Here is a 17785-nt window from a genome sequence, read left to right on the forward strand (position 1 = left end):
CCAACAGCAAGGTCCATGGTTCATGGGGGATATGGAAGAGCATTCAAGAGTGTAGTCGATGGAATCATTGTGGAAACTAACAGCCAAAATAAAATAGCTGCTATGAGCATACTCTCTTTCAAATTCTAAAGGTGGCGGGGGTAAAATACAGGGAGCGAAATGCTATTTACAATTTGTACAGAAAGCAGATGGCAGTTGAGTCGAGGGGCATGAAAGGGAAGTAGTGGTAGTGGTTGGGAAGGGAGTGAGACAGGGTTGTAGCCTCTCCCTGATGTTATTCAATCTGTATATTGAGCAAGCAGTAAAGGAAACAAAAGAAAAATTTGGAGTAGGTATTAAAATCCATGGAGAAGGAATAAAAACTTTGAGGTTCGCCGATGACATTGTAATTCTGTCAGAGACAGCAAAGGGCCTGGAAGAGCAGTTGAACGGAATGGACAGTGTCTCGAAAGGAGGGTATAAGATGAACATAAACAAAAGCAAATCGAGGATAATGGAATGTAGTCGAATTAAATCGGGTGATGCTTAGGGAATTGGATTAGGAAATGAGACACTTAAAGTAGTAAAGGAGTTTGCTATTTGGGGAGCAAAATAACTGATGACGCTCGAAGTAGAGAGGATATAAAATATAGATTGGCAATGGCAAGGAAAGCGTTTCTGAAGAAGAGAAATTTGTTAACATCGAGTATTGATTTAAGTGTCAGGAAGTCTTTTCTGAATGTATTTGTATGGAGTGTAGCCATGTATGGAAGTGAAACATGGACGATAAATAGTTTAGACAAGAAGAGAATAGAAGCTTTCGAAATGTGGTGCTACAGAAGAATTCTGAAGGTTAGATGGGTACATCACATAACTAATGAGGAGGTATTGAATAGAATTGGGGAGAAGAGGAGTTTGTGGCACAACTTGACAAGAAGAAGGAACTGGTTGGTAGGACGTGTTCTGAGGCATCAAGGGATCACCATTTTAGTACTGGAGGGCAGTGTGTAAGGTAAAAATCGTAGAGGGAGACCAAGAGATGCATACACTAAGCAGATTCAGAAGGATGTAGGCTGGAGAAGGTACTGGGAGATGAAGAAGCTTGCACAGGATAGAGTAGCATGGAGAGCTGCATGAAACCAGTTTCTGGACTGAAGACCACAACAACAACATGAGTACGTGTACGATTTTGACAAAACAAAATTAGCTACATACACTAGAAGGATAATTTGTGATACTGGAGACACAGAAATCAGTAAACTGGAATATTCTTGGTAATTAAATTTGTTGCTGTTCTACATTATAATACTTCGTGGTATTTTTCTCTCGTGCCAAAACTTATTCATTGTCTAGACAAAAATGTGTGACATTATGACTGAGAGTCAACTACGAAAGTCTCATAGACATCTTGTTAAACGTTTATGATTAACTGTAACAGTTTCATCCGACCCCTCCTCATTTACTTATTCTCTTGAAAAACTCATTGTAAAAGGTGAACTTTATTCTGAGAATGAGAATGGAATTCAAAAAATACCATTTTCAAATTAGCATATCTATATTATGTCTTATTCAATGTAACTTGGCCTAGGAAACATAAAGCCTTGTAGCTATTTGCTAATATGAAAAGGGATATTAAAAGTCTGGAAGGAAAGTCAGATGAATCTGAAAGCTAATAAAAAATGTTTTTGTCTTTAATAATTTCTCCTACATCACAGACAAGCTGTTGAACAGAAGTAACTAATTCAACACAATTTTTTACTGGTCAGTATGTATCCAAGGACAGTTTATAATGAAATGTATACAAAAATCATATAAATTATATCCTCCAATCATAATATTTCTTAAAAATGTGTAGACTATATTTTCAATGATTTTTTGTGCTAACTGAACACCAAACAGAAAGTTACAGTTCCTCTTTCAGCTGTCTCAGCTTGCTGTTGCAATGTAACACTCAAGTAGCACATTACATGACTTTCAAATGTGGAGAAACAGCCAGGATGTTCACCTATTGTATAGTACATGGTGATTCACCATTATATGTTAACCCATAATGTGAAAACTTCTGTGGGTAAAAAATTGGGAATACTAGTTCTCCCAAAAAATCACTTTAGACCTGACTTTGCAATATTCCTCTATTTGCTCATTCTGTGGATCTCATCATTGCAGTTCAGCATACAATACTGAAATACCCTCCATAATAAACAAATTAGAGTTGAAACTACTCTGTAGCATTGAAAAAATCACAACCATGGAGACAACATGACACATGATTCCAACTCTTCTTGCAAATTTACCACTTCCCAGCTGGTAATTTCAAGCAGCTTTTATATTTTGTTATTATCATTAACCTATGAATACAATGAAGTAATAATTAAATTAAGTTATCTAGAGTATAGTCACTAATGTTTCTGGCCATTTTAATGCCTTACCACTCCCAGTACAGTTGAGAATGAATTATGACATCCAGTAGCAGTGATTTATAAAACATTTTTATGGACACATCGATCCTGCTAAATTGTGGTGTAAACCTATAGTTAAAATGATTACATTTCATGATGTGTAGCTGGTAACGTTTAATAATCATCATGGTAATTGACACAAATAAAGTATGACATGGAATACCATAAGGATAATAAATAAGAAATCTAACAAGGAATTTAAGAATGATTTGCAGAATAACCAAAATTCACACACATGCAGAAAAAAATGAAATGTATTCTACAACATACTCAAAGGTTACTTTGTCTTAAATAATTAAACTTTGTGAAAAAATTAAATGACATAAACATTAGATTATAAATTGAATCAGAATAACATAGAGAACAAGGTGAACACTTTTTAAAGTGAGGGAACACTACCAGCTATAGGATTAAATCATATTAGAAATTGTGCTACAGAACTGTAAATGATGTCATTATCATACAAAAGTTTCTACTTTACAAAGTAGCAAGGAACATTAGAGTTTAACACCAGACTGATTATGAGGTCATTAGAGACAGAGCAAAATGGGGAGAATTGGAAGGACACTAGAAGTTCTCTTAGGACCTATCCTCATATATGCCACGCTTAATTTATGATCATTTTAAACAAATTTGAATAACCAGACATGAATTTGAACTGGTGTTACCTGAATGTGTGTCAAGTGAGTTAACCAATGCACCTCCTCACCCAGTCAAGAAAAATTCAAGGTCCTCAAGAAACAAAAGTAAGAACAGATTAAGAGAAAGTAAAGAATCATGAGAATAAATAAATTGCATGAAAGTGAATAGTACAGTAATTTGGGAGTTCGTTGTCTACAAATTACAGATACTTTAAGTAACCTTTTTCTTGTCAGTGACAGATACTTTTACATCAAATACATCTTTAAGGTAATATGAAGTCTCTGAAAAGAATATTCCAAAATAAGTTGCATAAAATTCATATATGTATTACATCTTCCAAGAACTATTCGATATTATAAATTCGTTTAAAACAATTTTTCAAGGACAAAACATGTAACTGACAAAATAGTTAAATCTTGTAGATATGAAATTTGTAACATATTTTTACCATTAACATCTTCATAAATCTAGTCTGCCAATTAGGTATATGACATATTCTAAGAAAGAAAGACTATTTCCAAACATCTCTTGATTCATATTATTTTAAGTATTTTTTAAGGCCATGTACAAAATGGTTTAGAAGTTTAGATGCTCATTCTCATTGAGTTCATGATGTACCACTCAAACCAAACTGGTATTTTCCCATTTAGGTTGTTTTTTATTTTAATTTTTTCTTTACTTCAGAACTGGTTTGAGCTTTTTAAGCCATTATGAAGTTCTTAGCTACAAAAAGGAGACGTAAATATAAAAATGGTAGCTTTGTCATATGATACACTTACATTTGTGTTAGTTTGCAGATGTATCTGTTCTTGATGTTTTGATTATTTGTGCATATTAGGAGTTATGCAGTGTGTATATATATTACCCACTTTATGTACACAAACAAACTACCAAAATGTCAAGAGCAGTTAAATTCGCAAGCCAAAACGAATGAAGCACATAATTTGAACATACTGTCATTTTTATACATGAGGTGCCTTTTTCTAATTGAACACAAGGTAAAGCTAAAAAAGTCTAAAGCAATTGTGAAACACAGAATAATTTGAAATAAGAACAGTCTAAGTGGGAAAATGCAGCATTCACATAGTAAATTTAAAGCTATGGCACCCATAATTAAGAAGGTGTTATACCAAGCTATCTCTATTAGGCTTGACATGTTAGAAGTCTATTATTTTCACAAGTGATAAGCTAAGTAATAAATAAATACTGCTGCTCTTTCTGAAGGACAATTTTTAAAGTATTAACAGATAGTTGAAGATAAAAAGAATGTCGTTACATTTTGGCAGGAGTAAATTCTTTCAACATTTCTGTGCTTATCACGCAGCATCATATCCAATCATTATAATCCAAGAAATAGCTTGTACTCAGTATTTTGGATCTCAGTATATTGCAGCTCGTATTAGAAAATCCATACTCTGGTCTAATCTCAGATGTATTTCCAAAACACATGATGCCTCTTATAGTAGCTTTAGAACTGATGTAATTTTTGTTTATGAATGTGCTACTCACCAGAACGTTACAAAACTATTTAATGGAGAAACGTCAGTTATAAATATAATATTTTTAAAATATAGAAGAACCAGTTGTTGGAAATTGCAGGTCTGTTTCCTTCGATGGAGTAAAAGGAACCTTAATAACAAACTGCATTCCAGACAATGACATCAAGAGTTTCACAGTAGTTCATAATTGGCTGAGACACATAAACAGCGAACCTCTTGTGGGATTTATAATGGAGTTTCAGACGAAATACAAAACTTTCTGTAGTTTAACTTCTTCTGCTCCTCTTTTCGTATCACCACATGAGCTGTTTATACGAATATGTAGAACTTTTTCGTAATGTATTTTATTATGGTTACTGCTAGGTATGCAATTTTATGTGCCAATTTTTCATAACTTAAAATCATGTTTTGGGCTGAAATAAAATGCGCATCTTGACGCCTTCCCTCACACCACAGATTTTTCATGATAGTACCTAAGAAGTAAACGTTGTTCGCGAATATTTAGAAGGAACTTCTCGCGTAATTCCTTGGGCAAAACAACAGCAAAAAATGTATTACGTGGGAAGTATCTCCTAATTGTGGTGGTAGTAAGATGGAGACCTTGTATAAGATGTATAACATGTATCTTTACCATAATGTATTGCTCACTGATGAGAAAACAAATACACTGGTAAGTCAAAACATTATGACCACTGACCACCGCGACGTTGGATGCCGCCTGATGGCGTTGCGGGCACGTTACGGGGAAACTAAACTATGTAAAAGGAGCAGACGCGGACGAGGGATCCCTAGCGAAGATATGGGCTGCAAATGGGGAAATCCATTGAGATAGGCGACTTTGACATAGGCTAGACGATTATTACGCAGATCGTGTGAACGAATATCTTCTAAACGGTGAAGGTGGTCGAATGTTCACGTGCTACTGTCGTCAGCATCTACGGAAAGAGTTAGGACAGTGAAATTATCACTAGGTGCTAAATGGTTGGACTACATGAATCCTCACAGAACGGGGAATCTGTTCTATAAAGTATGACAGATGATGATTTGTGGTATCTATGCATGCACAAGTGTTTCGGAGCATAAAGGTCATAGTACACTGTTGAACATGGAGCTCTGTAGCAGACCACCCCTACGCGTTCAAATGTTGACCCAACGACATCGTCAGTTACGGCTGCAGTGAACACAGGACCATAGGGATTCGACCGTCGACCAATGGAAATGTGTCGGCTGTTCGGGTGAATCGCATGTTTGCTACACTACATCGATGGTTGTCTCCTCAGAGGCCACCATCGAGGGGAAAGGTGGTTCGAAACGTGCAGCGCACCACGGGCAAAGGCAAAAGCAGTGTTACGCTGTGGGAGACATTCTTCTGCGCTTGCACGGGACCTGTGGTGATAATCGAAGACACTCTGACAGTTGCGAACCACCTGCATCCCTTCTGGCTTGACATCTTTCCCGACGGCTATGTCATCTTTCAGAAGCATAATTGTCCTCGTCTTGCAGCCAGAAACGTGCTGTAATGGTTAGTAGAGCATTGTAGTGAACTATCGTTGATGTCTCGGCAATCAAATTCGCCTTATATAATTTCTATGGAACCCATTTGGGTTCAGACGCCATCACCGCGTACGCAAATCAGTGACCCGTTATTTTCGCGAATTACGTGGTTTGTGCGTGGATATCTACTGCCACTCTCCTCTGCAAACCTACCAACAAACTGACGCAGAATCAGTGATGCATTTTGTTCCAAGGATGGACATATCAACTACTAAGCAGGTGGTCACAATGTTTTGGCTCATCAGTGTAGACAAGATGACCTCATAATCTCTCAGGACACCCAACCATGAAAAGGTGATAACCTTCATTGTACGTTTGTTGCCAATCACTAACACTCGGCCGGATGGAGTGGCCGAGCGGTTCTAGGCCCTACAGTCTGGGACTGTGCGACCGCTACGGTCGCAGGTTTGAATCCTGCCTCGGGCATGGATGTGTGTGATGTCCTTAGGTTAGTTAGGTTCTAGGGGACTGATGACCTCAGTAGTTAAGTCCCATAGTACTCAGAGCCATTTGAACCATCAACACTCGTTTCTACCCAAAGTAAGGTGTGGAATTATGCACGACCACCTGATCGGCCTCTATATTCCATGGTATGAACGGACCAGTTTACTAAACTCTACTTGTACTACTAGAAAGTGTGCCCCTCAGCACATCGCCATGATTTTTAGTTCACAAATTATGGTTCCCCAGAACAGTTTCATTGATTGCCGATTTTTCCAAAAAGTCTTTCCCGGTGTATTGAGCATGGATGTCCAGCACATTCGTTTTCCTAGTCTCTTGATCATAATTCATTAGACTTCTGTTTATAGGGACACATGATTAGTGTGATGTTCACTAGTCTTATTAATGACACCAAGGATTCTGAGAAGTATATCCATAACGCTTTTGCAGCCGTTAGACAGTACATGGGTCTCACGTAACTTCGCAAAGGGTTATGACACCGCTATGCATACGTTACTGTTTTGGTGGTGACTCCAAGAATATCTTTTGATGTTGAAATTGTAGATCTTGTACTGCAGTTGTATTTCATTCACTAATAACGCAATGTAAGATACATTCAGATTAACATTTTTGTTTTCATCTTATAGTCAAGTTACGAGGCTTATTCCAATGTTTAGAAACAATCCAGCGTAATTCAAGTATACATTCCTATGAAATCTATTTTTTTATTTATGATTGCTTAATAATGAAAAATATTTCTCCAAACTGACAATTTTTTGTGACTCTTACTACATCCTCCCTTTTATTAGTTTATTTTTTATTGCTTCTGGGTAATTTTTGAGCTGAAGAACTTTAAATTATTCAAGTGACTGAAGTTGCAGTTTCCTTAGAAGCGGAACACTACGTGGAATGGACGGATGTTGGGAAGATGGAATTATGCTTCATTCATAAACGGCTGAATTAAGACTGCCACACTGGATGAACTCTTGATAGGAATTCTTGGCATTCGTATAGCGTGTACGTTTTCTAAAAGTTCGCCGGCCGCGGTGGCCGAGCGGTTCTAGGCTCTTCACCCGGAACCGCCCGACTGCCTCGGGCATGGATGTGTGTCGTGTCCTTAGGTTAGTTAGGTTTAAGTAGTTCTAAGTTCTAGGGGACTTACGACCTCAGATGTTAAGTTCAATAGTGCTCAGAGCCATTTGAGCCATTTTTCTAACAGTTCACAAGCCAATACCGGAACGCTACTATTCTAAGAGGGACTGATGACACATGACGTCAGTACCAACGTCACGCACTTCGATACAATTCGCTACACAGAACTCCAGAACCGAGGGAGGTGGCGCGATCGTAACCCATTGGGCTTGTATTAAGGAGGTCAGTGGTTGTAATTACCATCCATACAGCCAGTTTAATATTTTCCAATGAAAGGGCACGGCCGATTTTCTTGCGCGTCCTTCCTTAATGCGAGTTTGCTCTTCGTCTCTAATCATCTCGTCGTCCATGAGGTGTTAAACTCTAGTCCCACTTCCTTCCGCCAATACAGTAGATGACGAAGTAACAGCCAGAAAGCCGTTGTCTAGTTTTCTCTGCCATTGACGTTCTGTGTTAGAAACTTAAACGTTAATGAAAGAACGTGTTGCCATCTGGGATCCAAACAAAGGTTACGTTTAGAATGCTTCCGAGAATCTGAGTGTATATTGTGACACATTCATTTAAAGCAAACTCTCAGTAAATATAATGTAATTAAGTATAAAATTTGACTTTTTTAATTATGTTGTTTGTGTCATAATCAGCAACAGCAACTATTTGAGATCCAGTGCTGGGTAAAGACTAGATACTTCCTTGCATAATGGTCATCAGCAGTATGCATCAAAAGTCACCCTGCATGTTCCCTAATTCAATGTGCCCACCATCCACTAGATCATGACCGCGTTATTTTGTTAACTCCTGAGACTCAGCAAAGAACTTCAGTCGTCTACCATCCATTTGTCTGACGACCTGTCGCGTCCTTTTCCATTTTATTTTCGATACAATCACAGTTACGTGTTCCACACCGTTCTGTCTGCTGAGACATTTGTTTCTTTCTCTGTCTCTCATAGTAGTATTCAGCATGCGTCTTCCCATTGCCAAATTGGCAACCCTCCCTAGGTTCTCTTTGTTTTCTGTTATAAGGGTTCATGTTTCACTGCCATCAGAGAAAACCGGTGACGTCCACTGGTAATAAATTTTCCACGCACAGAAAGTGTAGTCTTGAATATTCCATTTGGTGTAACAAAATCACTCCAGGCCAATTTCACTGTGCTGATTGCCACTGAAACCAGAGTGAAACCCCTGGCAATAAAAACTGATCTCTTGTATGTCATCTCCTTAAACTGATAGGAAAAATTATTTTTCACAAATGAATCTATTTGTTTAACAAATTCATTTAAATGTAAAAGTAATCTTTCTCCTTAATTTCAGGTGACACCGTACATCAGATTGTAATTGTCCGTGATGTGCACTCTGCATTCAATTGCGAAGTTGTGTTTGTCCATTGCTGAACTGTCACAATGCATCTGTCTTAATGGATTCATGAATTAATAGCGTTCCACATTCCATTCGCATACGTAAGTGTAGTACATAGGACAACTATCCCAACACCACCACTCTTGATGTAGATGGCTGTGAACACATCTTTGAAATTTATGTTTACAAAAAAAAGCCTCTCTGTTATTACCTCACAGTTTTTCATCAACTGGGCACATGCGACCCAGGAACCGAGAGAGAGGTCCTGGAAGCTGCAACGCCAAGAAAAATTGTTTCTTGGTCCTTTGGCTATTCAGTATTTGTGGGAAATAATTCCCATACACTTACATTTTCAATCTCTCAGCGATATAGCTCTCCCATACCCCCCCCCCCCCCCCCTATAAATACACTCCTGGAAATTGAAATAAGAACACCGTGAATTCATTGTCCCAGGAAGGGGAAACTTTATTGACACATTCCTGGGGTCAGATACATCACATGATCACACTGACAGAACCACAGGCACATAGACACAGGCAACAGAGCATGCACAATGTCGGCACTAGTACAGTGTATATCCACCTTTCGCAGCAATGCAGGCTGCTATTCTCCCATGGAGACGATCGTAGAGATGCTGGATGTAGTCCTGTGGAACGGCTTGCCATGCCATTTCCACCTGGCGCCTCAGTTGGACCAGCGTTCGTGCTGCACGTGCAGACCGCGTGAGACGACGCTTCATCCAGTCCCAAACATGCTCAATGGGGGACACATCCGGAGATCTTGCTGGCCAGGGTAGTTGACTTACACCTTCTAGAGCACGTTGGGTGGCACGGGATACATGCGGACGTGCATTGTCCTGTTGGAACAGCAAGTTCCCTTGCCGGTCTAGGAATGGTAGAACGATGGGTTCGATGACGGTTTGGATGTACCGTGCACTATTCAGTGTCCCCTCGACGATCACCAGTGGTGTACGGCCAGTGTAGGAGATCGCTCCCCACACCATGATGCCGGGTGTTGGCCCTGTGTGCCTCGGTCGTATGCAGTCCTGATTGTGGCGCTCACCTGCACGGCGCCAAACACGCATACGACCATCATTGGCACCAAGGCAGAAGCGACTCTCATCGCTGAAGACGACACGTCTCCATTCGTCCCTCCATTCACGCCTGTCGCGACACCACTGGAGGCGGGCTGCACGATGTTGGGGGGTGAGCGGAAGACGGCCTAACGGTGTGCGGGACCGTAGCCCAGCTTCATGGAGACGGTTGCGAATGGTCCTCGCCGATACCCCAGGAGCAACAGTGTCCCTAATTTGCTGGGAAGTGGCGGTGCGGTCCCCTACGGCACTGCGTAGGATCCTACGGTCTTGGCGTGCATCCGTGCGTCGCTGCGGTCCGGTCCCAGGTCGACGGGCACGTGCACCTTCCGCCGACCACTGGCGACAACATCGATGTACTGTGGAGACCTCACGCCCCACTTGTTGAGCAATTGGGCGGTACGTCCACCCGGCCTCCCGCATGCCCACTATACGCCCTCACTCAAAGTCCGTCAACTGCACATACGGTTCACGTCCACGCTGTCGCGGCATGCTACCAGTGTTAAAGACTGCGATGGAGCTCCGTATGCCACGGCAAACTGGCTGACACTGACGGCGGCGGTGCACAAATGCTGCGCAGCTAGCGCCATTCGACGGCCAACACCGCGGTTCCTGGTGTGTCCGCTGTGCCGTGCGTGTGATCATTGCTTGTACAGCCCTCTCGCAGTGTCCGGAGCAAGTATGGTGGGTCTGACACACCGGTGTCAATGTGTTCTTTTTCCCATTTCCAGGAGTGTATTTGTATCAAAGTAGCAAGCACTTCAATTTCCTCGATGTACACAGCGATACCTACAACGATGATGACTGTTTTTTCTTCAGTTGTGTGGTACCACCACACAAAAACTATCAACAAATTGTTCTAATCTATGCTGGTCCCCTCATGGCCAGGGGACATCGTCTGGTAAGTAATTTTCAATGTTAATAAAATTCACCAACAGCCGTATCCTTTAAGATATTTTATTTTATTCCGAAAGCAACTAGTTTTCGCATTTCGTTGTGCCATCTTCAGGCCCCATACGCTTCTATCCAAATAAACCAACTTGTCGTATAGTGCCATAAATAACCGCATATCGTGAATTTCAGTGGTTATACAGTTGCTCCATACGAAGACGTGACAGCAACTGCTTGCTTTCGGAACAGAATGAAGTATCTTAAAGTATACGGCTGTTGGTGAATTTTATTGACATTGAAAATTGTTCTGGTTGTCTGTATGTAACATTTAGAACGTTACTGCAGTTTTCAGTTAATACCCAGCGAGCAGTATCATCTTTAATACTACTACCATATAGATGTATAGACTAAACTGTCAGATATAAATCATCTTCTGGATGACTGAAGGCGTTCAAAACTAAATCAGGAAGGACGTTACGTTCAAAGAAATGAGTAGCCATGTAACCAACTCTCAATTTATTAAACGGCAGTCGCAATAATACAGTCTTTCGGTGTGCACTGATACTGAGTTACATCAATCAGCTCATGGTGAACCCACCGCTCAGAAAACTCAGTGTCCTAGCGCAAGACGTTTCGTATAGTCACCGCTGATGCCGCTATTGCCAAAGTTTCTGATAAGGAACCCTTTGACAGTGAAATCGCAAAAGACTACTGATGTTTACGGCATTAGACGCCCCACATATTGTCTATCGCGCAGCCATAATATTGGCTGCTAAAGGCAAAAGGGGAGGGATCGGAGGTATCCAATTGTGAACACAGCACAGGGCTACGGAGTGTAGTTGCTGCTTAGACGACGAGTAACGCATGACAGTGCTAAGTGCTTTTGATACAAAGCAGAGCAGTGGCAACGAAAAACAAAGCAAAAATTACGAGTAACGCACGACAGTGCTAAGTGTTTTTGATACAAAGCAGAGCAGTGGCAACGAAAAACAAAGCAAAAATTGCATTATATCTACAACAGACGCCGAAGCTGACATTTCGGGAAAACGGAGCCCAGGAAATTTCGTAGGGTGAGAAATAATGAAATATTAGGGTTCGTACAAGATGAGTCAGTGGAAAGTATACGCTCGACTGTGCGGACAATGTATGTGCGGACTACAATCATGACGATAGGTGCTTAACAAATAAAAGTGATATTGAAACAGGTGTCGAGCCATGTAGTTCAGCGTCCTTGTTGGACACGAAGCCACAAACCCAATCTCCAGTGAAACGTAGTAAAGGACAAACATTGCCCAAGGAGCGGGCACTAAAGATAATTACGTACATGGAAGATCATTCTCATCACGGTAAAATAACAATTATGACCAGATTTAGATTTAGGACGCAGGAGTGTTTGCGCAGCAATCGCTGACATAGTGTAACTGAGGCGGAATAAGGGGAATCAGCCCGCATTCGCCGAAGAGATAGAAAACCGTCTTTAAAACCATCCACAGCCTGGCCGGCACAACGGACCTCGACACTAATCCGTCCGGCGGGATTCGTGCTGGGGACCGGCACGCCTTCCCGCTCTGGAAGCAGCAAATTAGACCGCGCGGCTAGCCGGGCGGTTATGGTTGCCTGACTTCAAACCGTGCTAGAGTTGGAAGATGTAAGATAGCGAAATTTCAAACAAAGCGTCAACGTAACGATGCACAGCAAACTGCGAAATCGGCCCGAAAATTTGTAGCTGAGATAAATGAACGTTTCCCATCGTTCAGTAAGGAATTTGTTTTCAACTCCGACCAATTTGGATTTGAAGAGGAAATGTATATAAAAGGTACGCTGGAAATTTGGGGTACCAAAGGAGTTGTATCAACATCAGTTAATATCGACGCCTTAACGCCTTCGTGTACAATTATTCCGACCGTTAATCTGGATGTTAAATTGGCTGGAAAGTGATTTATTGAGCTGCGAGGAGCTGGAGGTGCTCTATCCCCTACGATTCTTCCTCGTGTGCGTCATGTTGCAAGGACAATAGGGAATGTTTACGTCACAGCAAGCAAGTTCGGGAAAACGGGCGTAACACAATTACAAGCATGGTACGAGCACTGCTTTTGACCAATAGGTGGTGAAAATAACTTGATTCTGCTTGATTCCTGGTCTGCATATAAAAATCATAATAGTCTAGAGCAAACTTTCCGTCCTGACAAGTGTGTGACATGACAATTCGTACCATCTGGACCACTGAACAAATCAGCTTCTGGATGTTCGTTTTTTCCGTGCCTATAAAACATTATCGCACTACGTGCGGCTACGCTTTAAAGGATAACCATTTCCACGATAAGCCCCACGACAGGCTGTTTCGCATTCGGTTGGATCCCATCGCATTCCATCAGTACTCATCACCCCTTATACCATAATGATTCCACATGCATTCTTTAAAGGTGTATACCTAGCTGAACATCCTGCATGGTTACTGTCTTCCCAAGGTGTCCTGTCCGTCTTCGATCTTGACGGTGCGCACCTTTGTGATCACTAAGGCGTGGTAGTTTTCATTCGGTGTTCAGGGTGCAAGTTAATGGTTCGTTTTGAACATTATTTGATTGTCGACGACTTCCATTTTGTGAAGCGTAATATACACTACTGGGCATTAAAACTGCTACATCACGAAGATGACGTGCTACAGACGCGAAATTTAACTGACAGGAAGAAGATTCTGTGATATGCAAATGATTAGCTTTTCAGAGTGTTCACACAAGGTTAACTCCGGTGGCGACACCTACAACGTGCTGACATGAGGAAATCTTCCAACCGATATCTCATACACAAACAGGAATTGACCGGCGGTGCCTGGTGTAACACTGTTGTGATGCCTCGTGTAAGAAGGAGAAATGAGTACCATCACGTTTCCGGCTTTGATATAGGTCGTATTGTAGCCTGTCACGATTGCGGTTTATCGTATCGCGACATTGCTGCTCGCGTTGGTCGAGATCGAATGACTGTTAGCAGACAACGGAATCGGTGGGTTCAGGAGTGTAATACGGAACGCCGTGCTGGATCCCAACGGCCTCGTATCACTAGCAGTCGAGATGACAGGCATCTTATCCCCATGGCTGTAACGGATCGTGCAGCCACGTCTCGATCCATGAATCAACAGATGGGGACGTTTGCAAGACAACAACCATCTGCACCAAAAGTTCGACGACGTTTGCAGCAGCATGGACTATCAGCTCGGAGACCATGGCTGCGGTTACCCTTGACGCTGCATCACAGACAGGAGCGCCTGCGATGGTGTACTCAATGACGAACCTGGGTGCACCAATGGCAAAACTTCATTTTTTCGGATGAATCCGGGTTCTGTTTACAGCATCATGATGGTCGCATCCATGTTTGGCGACATCACGGTGAACGCACATTGGAAACGTGTATTCGTCATCGCCATACTGGCGTATGCTGGTGCCATTGGTTACACGTCTCGGTCACCTCTTCTTCGCATTGACGGCACTTGGAACAGTGGATGTTACATTTCACATGTGTTACGACCCGTGGCTTTACCCTTCATTCGATCCCTGCGAAACCCTACATTTCAGCAGGATAATGCACGAACGCATGTTGGTGCTCCTGTACCGGACTTTCTGGATACAGAAAACGTTCGACTGCTACCCTGGCCAGCACATTCTCCAGATCTCTCACCAACTGAAGACGTCTGGTCAATGGTGGCCAAGCAACTGCCTCGTCACAATACGCCAGTCGCTACTCTTGATGAACTGTGGTATCGTGTTGAAGCTGCATTGGCAGCTGTACCTGTACACGCCAGCCAAGCTCTGTTTGACTCAATGCCCAGGCGTATCAAGGCCGTTATTACGGCCAGAGGTGGTTGTTCTGGGTACTGGTCTCTCAGGATCTATGCACCAAAATTGCGTGAAAATGTAATCAGATGTCAGTTCTAGTATAATATATTTGTCCAATGAATACCCGTTTATCATCTGCATTTCTTCTTGGTGTAGCAATTTTAATGGCCAGTAGTGTATATATCGCATAGAAAATTGATCTCAGCACTTCCCAGACATTTATTTTCTGTCGCCCTCCTGATACACTAGGTGAGTCATTAGCAGCATATATTTTACTGTTATAACTGTTAACATAACACTTTAATGAGTCTTACCAAAGACCGAACTTGCAGCGTCGCTCGCAAGTGGTTCCTTGTGAGACTTCTTTAACACAGAAAAAATTCCAAAAATTTTCTTTGGTCGTCGTGTTTAAGTTCGACTACCTTTTAAACCAAACTTACAATTACCGCAAAGGTTTTGATGAAGCACGTCACGGGTTTCTTGTCGTTTGTAACTTTGCGCCGAGCGGGGTAGTCGTGCGGTCTGTGGGCGCCTTGCCACGGTTCGCGCGGCTCCTCCCGTCGGAGGTTCGAGTCCTCCCTGGGGTATGGGCGTGTGTGTTGTCGTTAGTGTAAGTTAGATTAAGTAGTGTGTGAGCCTAGGGACCGATGACCTTAGCAGTTTGGTCTCATAGGAACTTACCAAGTGAGGTTATCAGTCCCCTAGAATTTAGACCTACTTAAACCTAACTAACATAAGGACATCACACACATCCATGCTCGAGGCAGGATTCGAACCTGCGACCGTAGCGGTATCGCGGTTCCAGACTATAGCGCCTAGACCCGCTCGGCCACCCTGGCCGGCGAGAACTTACCACAAATCAATGTATCTTTGCTTCAGACAGTGCAGTAGCTGCCACTGCGTGTTTCGTACAGCCACAGCCACTTTTCTGTGTGTGTTCCAGACAAGGCGGCTCTGGCGTTCGCCAACGAGTTTTGGCCGGTGCTGTACAAGGAGTTGCTGCCCTACGCGGACGAGGCCTGGGACAAGGTGATGCGCAACGAGGGCAACAAGGTGCTCGCCGCCATTCCGTTCGACGTCCTCTTCCCTGACAAGTAGGCGGCCGCTGCCGGCGACGTCTGCACAGCCACAATCCCACCTCCAGACTGACGTCTTCTGTCTGGAATCACCGTCACACAATCAGCAAAATGCACGCACTATCACAAAAACTCTACTCCCACATAGGAACGTCAGAGCCAGTCATATTGCTGTAAATGGGCGCACAGAGTCAAATCCAAAAGGTATCACGCAAAGCCCTTCTGCAAGAGTTCTGTGACCTCGGTAGTAACTTCAGTGTAACATATTTGTGACAACTTCTCATCCTAGAGGATTCATCCAACTATACGCATTGAGCCCTCTAATGCCACTGGCTTTTTATATCATTGTAATGTATGAAAGTACGACGGAAGTCGTAATGACATATGCCAGTGATGTAAGACTACCAAATTACATGGTGACGAGAATCGCAGCTTTTCATATGGTAATGGCACATTATCACAGTAAACGGAAATTAACTTTGTCTGTTTAAACTAGCGCAGTTACAGATCTGTATGTTTGACCGCATGTATAATTCTGTTATACTACCATTACACTATCAAGAAAAATCACACATGCAGCAGACATCTGTATCGTTGTAATCAGTAATAAATGCACTTGCATCTAAAATGTTTTAATTAAAAATTCTTATTGTATAACACCTGCACCTGCCGCCAAGTTCTGTAACACTTGCCACTGATGTGGCGTTCGATCCGCACCTAGCCAGTTTGAATTATGGTGGTGGAAGATATTTCCGTGAGTAACTGGACCAGCATGCGGAGCAAAAGGTGGTGCGTCACAGCCGTTGACCACACGATTATGAGCAAGTACCCAGGGTTCTCATTTTTAGTACCAAGCCCGTGTACTCTCGCAATTCTGTCTTCTACTTCTTCCCCTACTACAACATTCTATTCACCCACAATTATCAGATTTTCATCTTCCTTTACACATTGAACAACCTTTTCAGTTTCCTCACACACGTTTTCTGCTTTTTTTTTCTTTTTGTATACTCCGTCTCAGGCAAGAAACAATGTATTTTTTCTGTTTAAATAGGTACGTTTCGACACCACTATGTCATCTTCTGTGGCTCTCGTTTTATTACTGCAAAAAAGCTCATTCTTGTTTTTCTGTTTCGGAATCAAAACCTATGACATGTGCAGTTTGTTTGATTAATTTTTACTGCTCGCCTCGAATTACATTAGTTGTGGAAATGGATTTTTACAGATCGGCTTCTTTTTATGCCTATTTATTGTTTTGACAGCACGTCAACTGCAAAGAAATTTGCTTATTTTTGAAATACTTCTTTGTTAAAGCAAACATTTACATTGCTATAATCACAGAGGAGCGCTGTGTTATTCTCACCACTCTCTTTTTCATTGTTTTGTTTCTGTCCAGCGAAGTGTTAATTTTGAGTGTTTGATGAAATCTATTGTGGTGTCTCTGCTGGAGAAGAACTTATGTGATGTAATGTGTGTGTGTGTGTGTGTGTGTGTGTGTGTGTGTGTGTGTGTGTGTGTTTGTGCATGGCATTAGAGAGAGACAGAGAGAGAGAGAGAGAGAGAGAGAGAGATAGAAAAAAATGGGGGAAGAAAATTAAGCATATTTTTTTTTATATTTGAGGGTTTTGAATAGTATGTTTTATTTGGGAAAGTGTCTTTGTATAATTCATTGAGTGTTTCGAACAGTGTTTTGTTGCACAGTGTTGTATTTTCAGTAAGGATTTCTCTCCTCGTGTTATTGCTTTGCGTAAGTGTTAGTTCTTCTCCACTGTGAGTTTTTGATAGAGACTGTGACTTTCTCTGAACTTCTTGAGATCAG

The 17785-nt window shown here is 41.9% G+C and overlaps 1 protein-coding gene across 1 annotated transcript in view; it reads left to right on the plus strand.

Moving 5' to 3' along the window:
* Positions 1–16597, plus strand: part of LOC126161990 (uncharacterized) — a 68403-nt gene extending 51806 nt beyond the window's left edge. The window contains exon 6 of the mRNA XM_049918191.1: positions 15837–16597. Within this exon, the coding sequence (XP_049774148.1) occupies positions 15837–15991 (155 nt within the window). The 3' untranslated portion in view covers positions 15992–16597. The remainder of the gene's footprint in view (positions 1–15836) is intronic.
* Positions 16598–17785: the final 1188 nt, after the last annotated feature.

The sequence above is a fragment of the Schistocerca cancellata genome, chromosome 2, assembly GCF_023864275.1.
Source record: "Schistocerca cancellata isolate TAMUIC-IGC-003103 chromosome 2, iqSchCanc2.1, whole genome shotgun sequence".
In the NCBI taxonomy this organism is placed as follows: domain Eukaryota; kingdom Metazoa; phylum Arthropoda; class Insecta; order Orthoptera; family Acrididae; genus Schistocerca; species Schistocerca cancellata.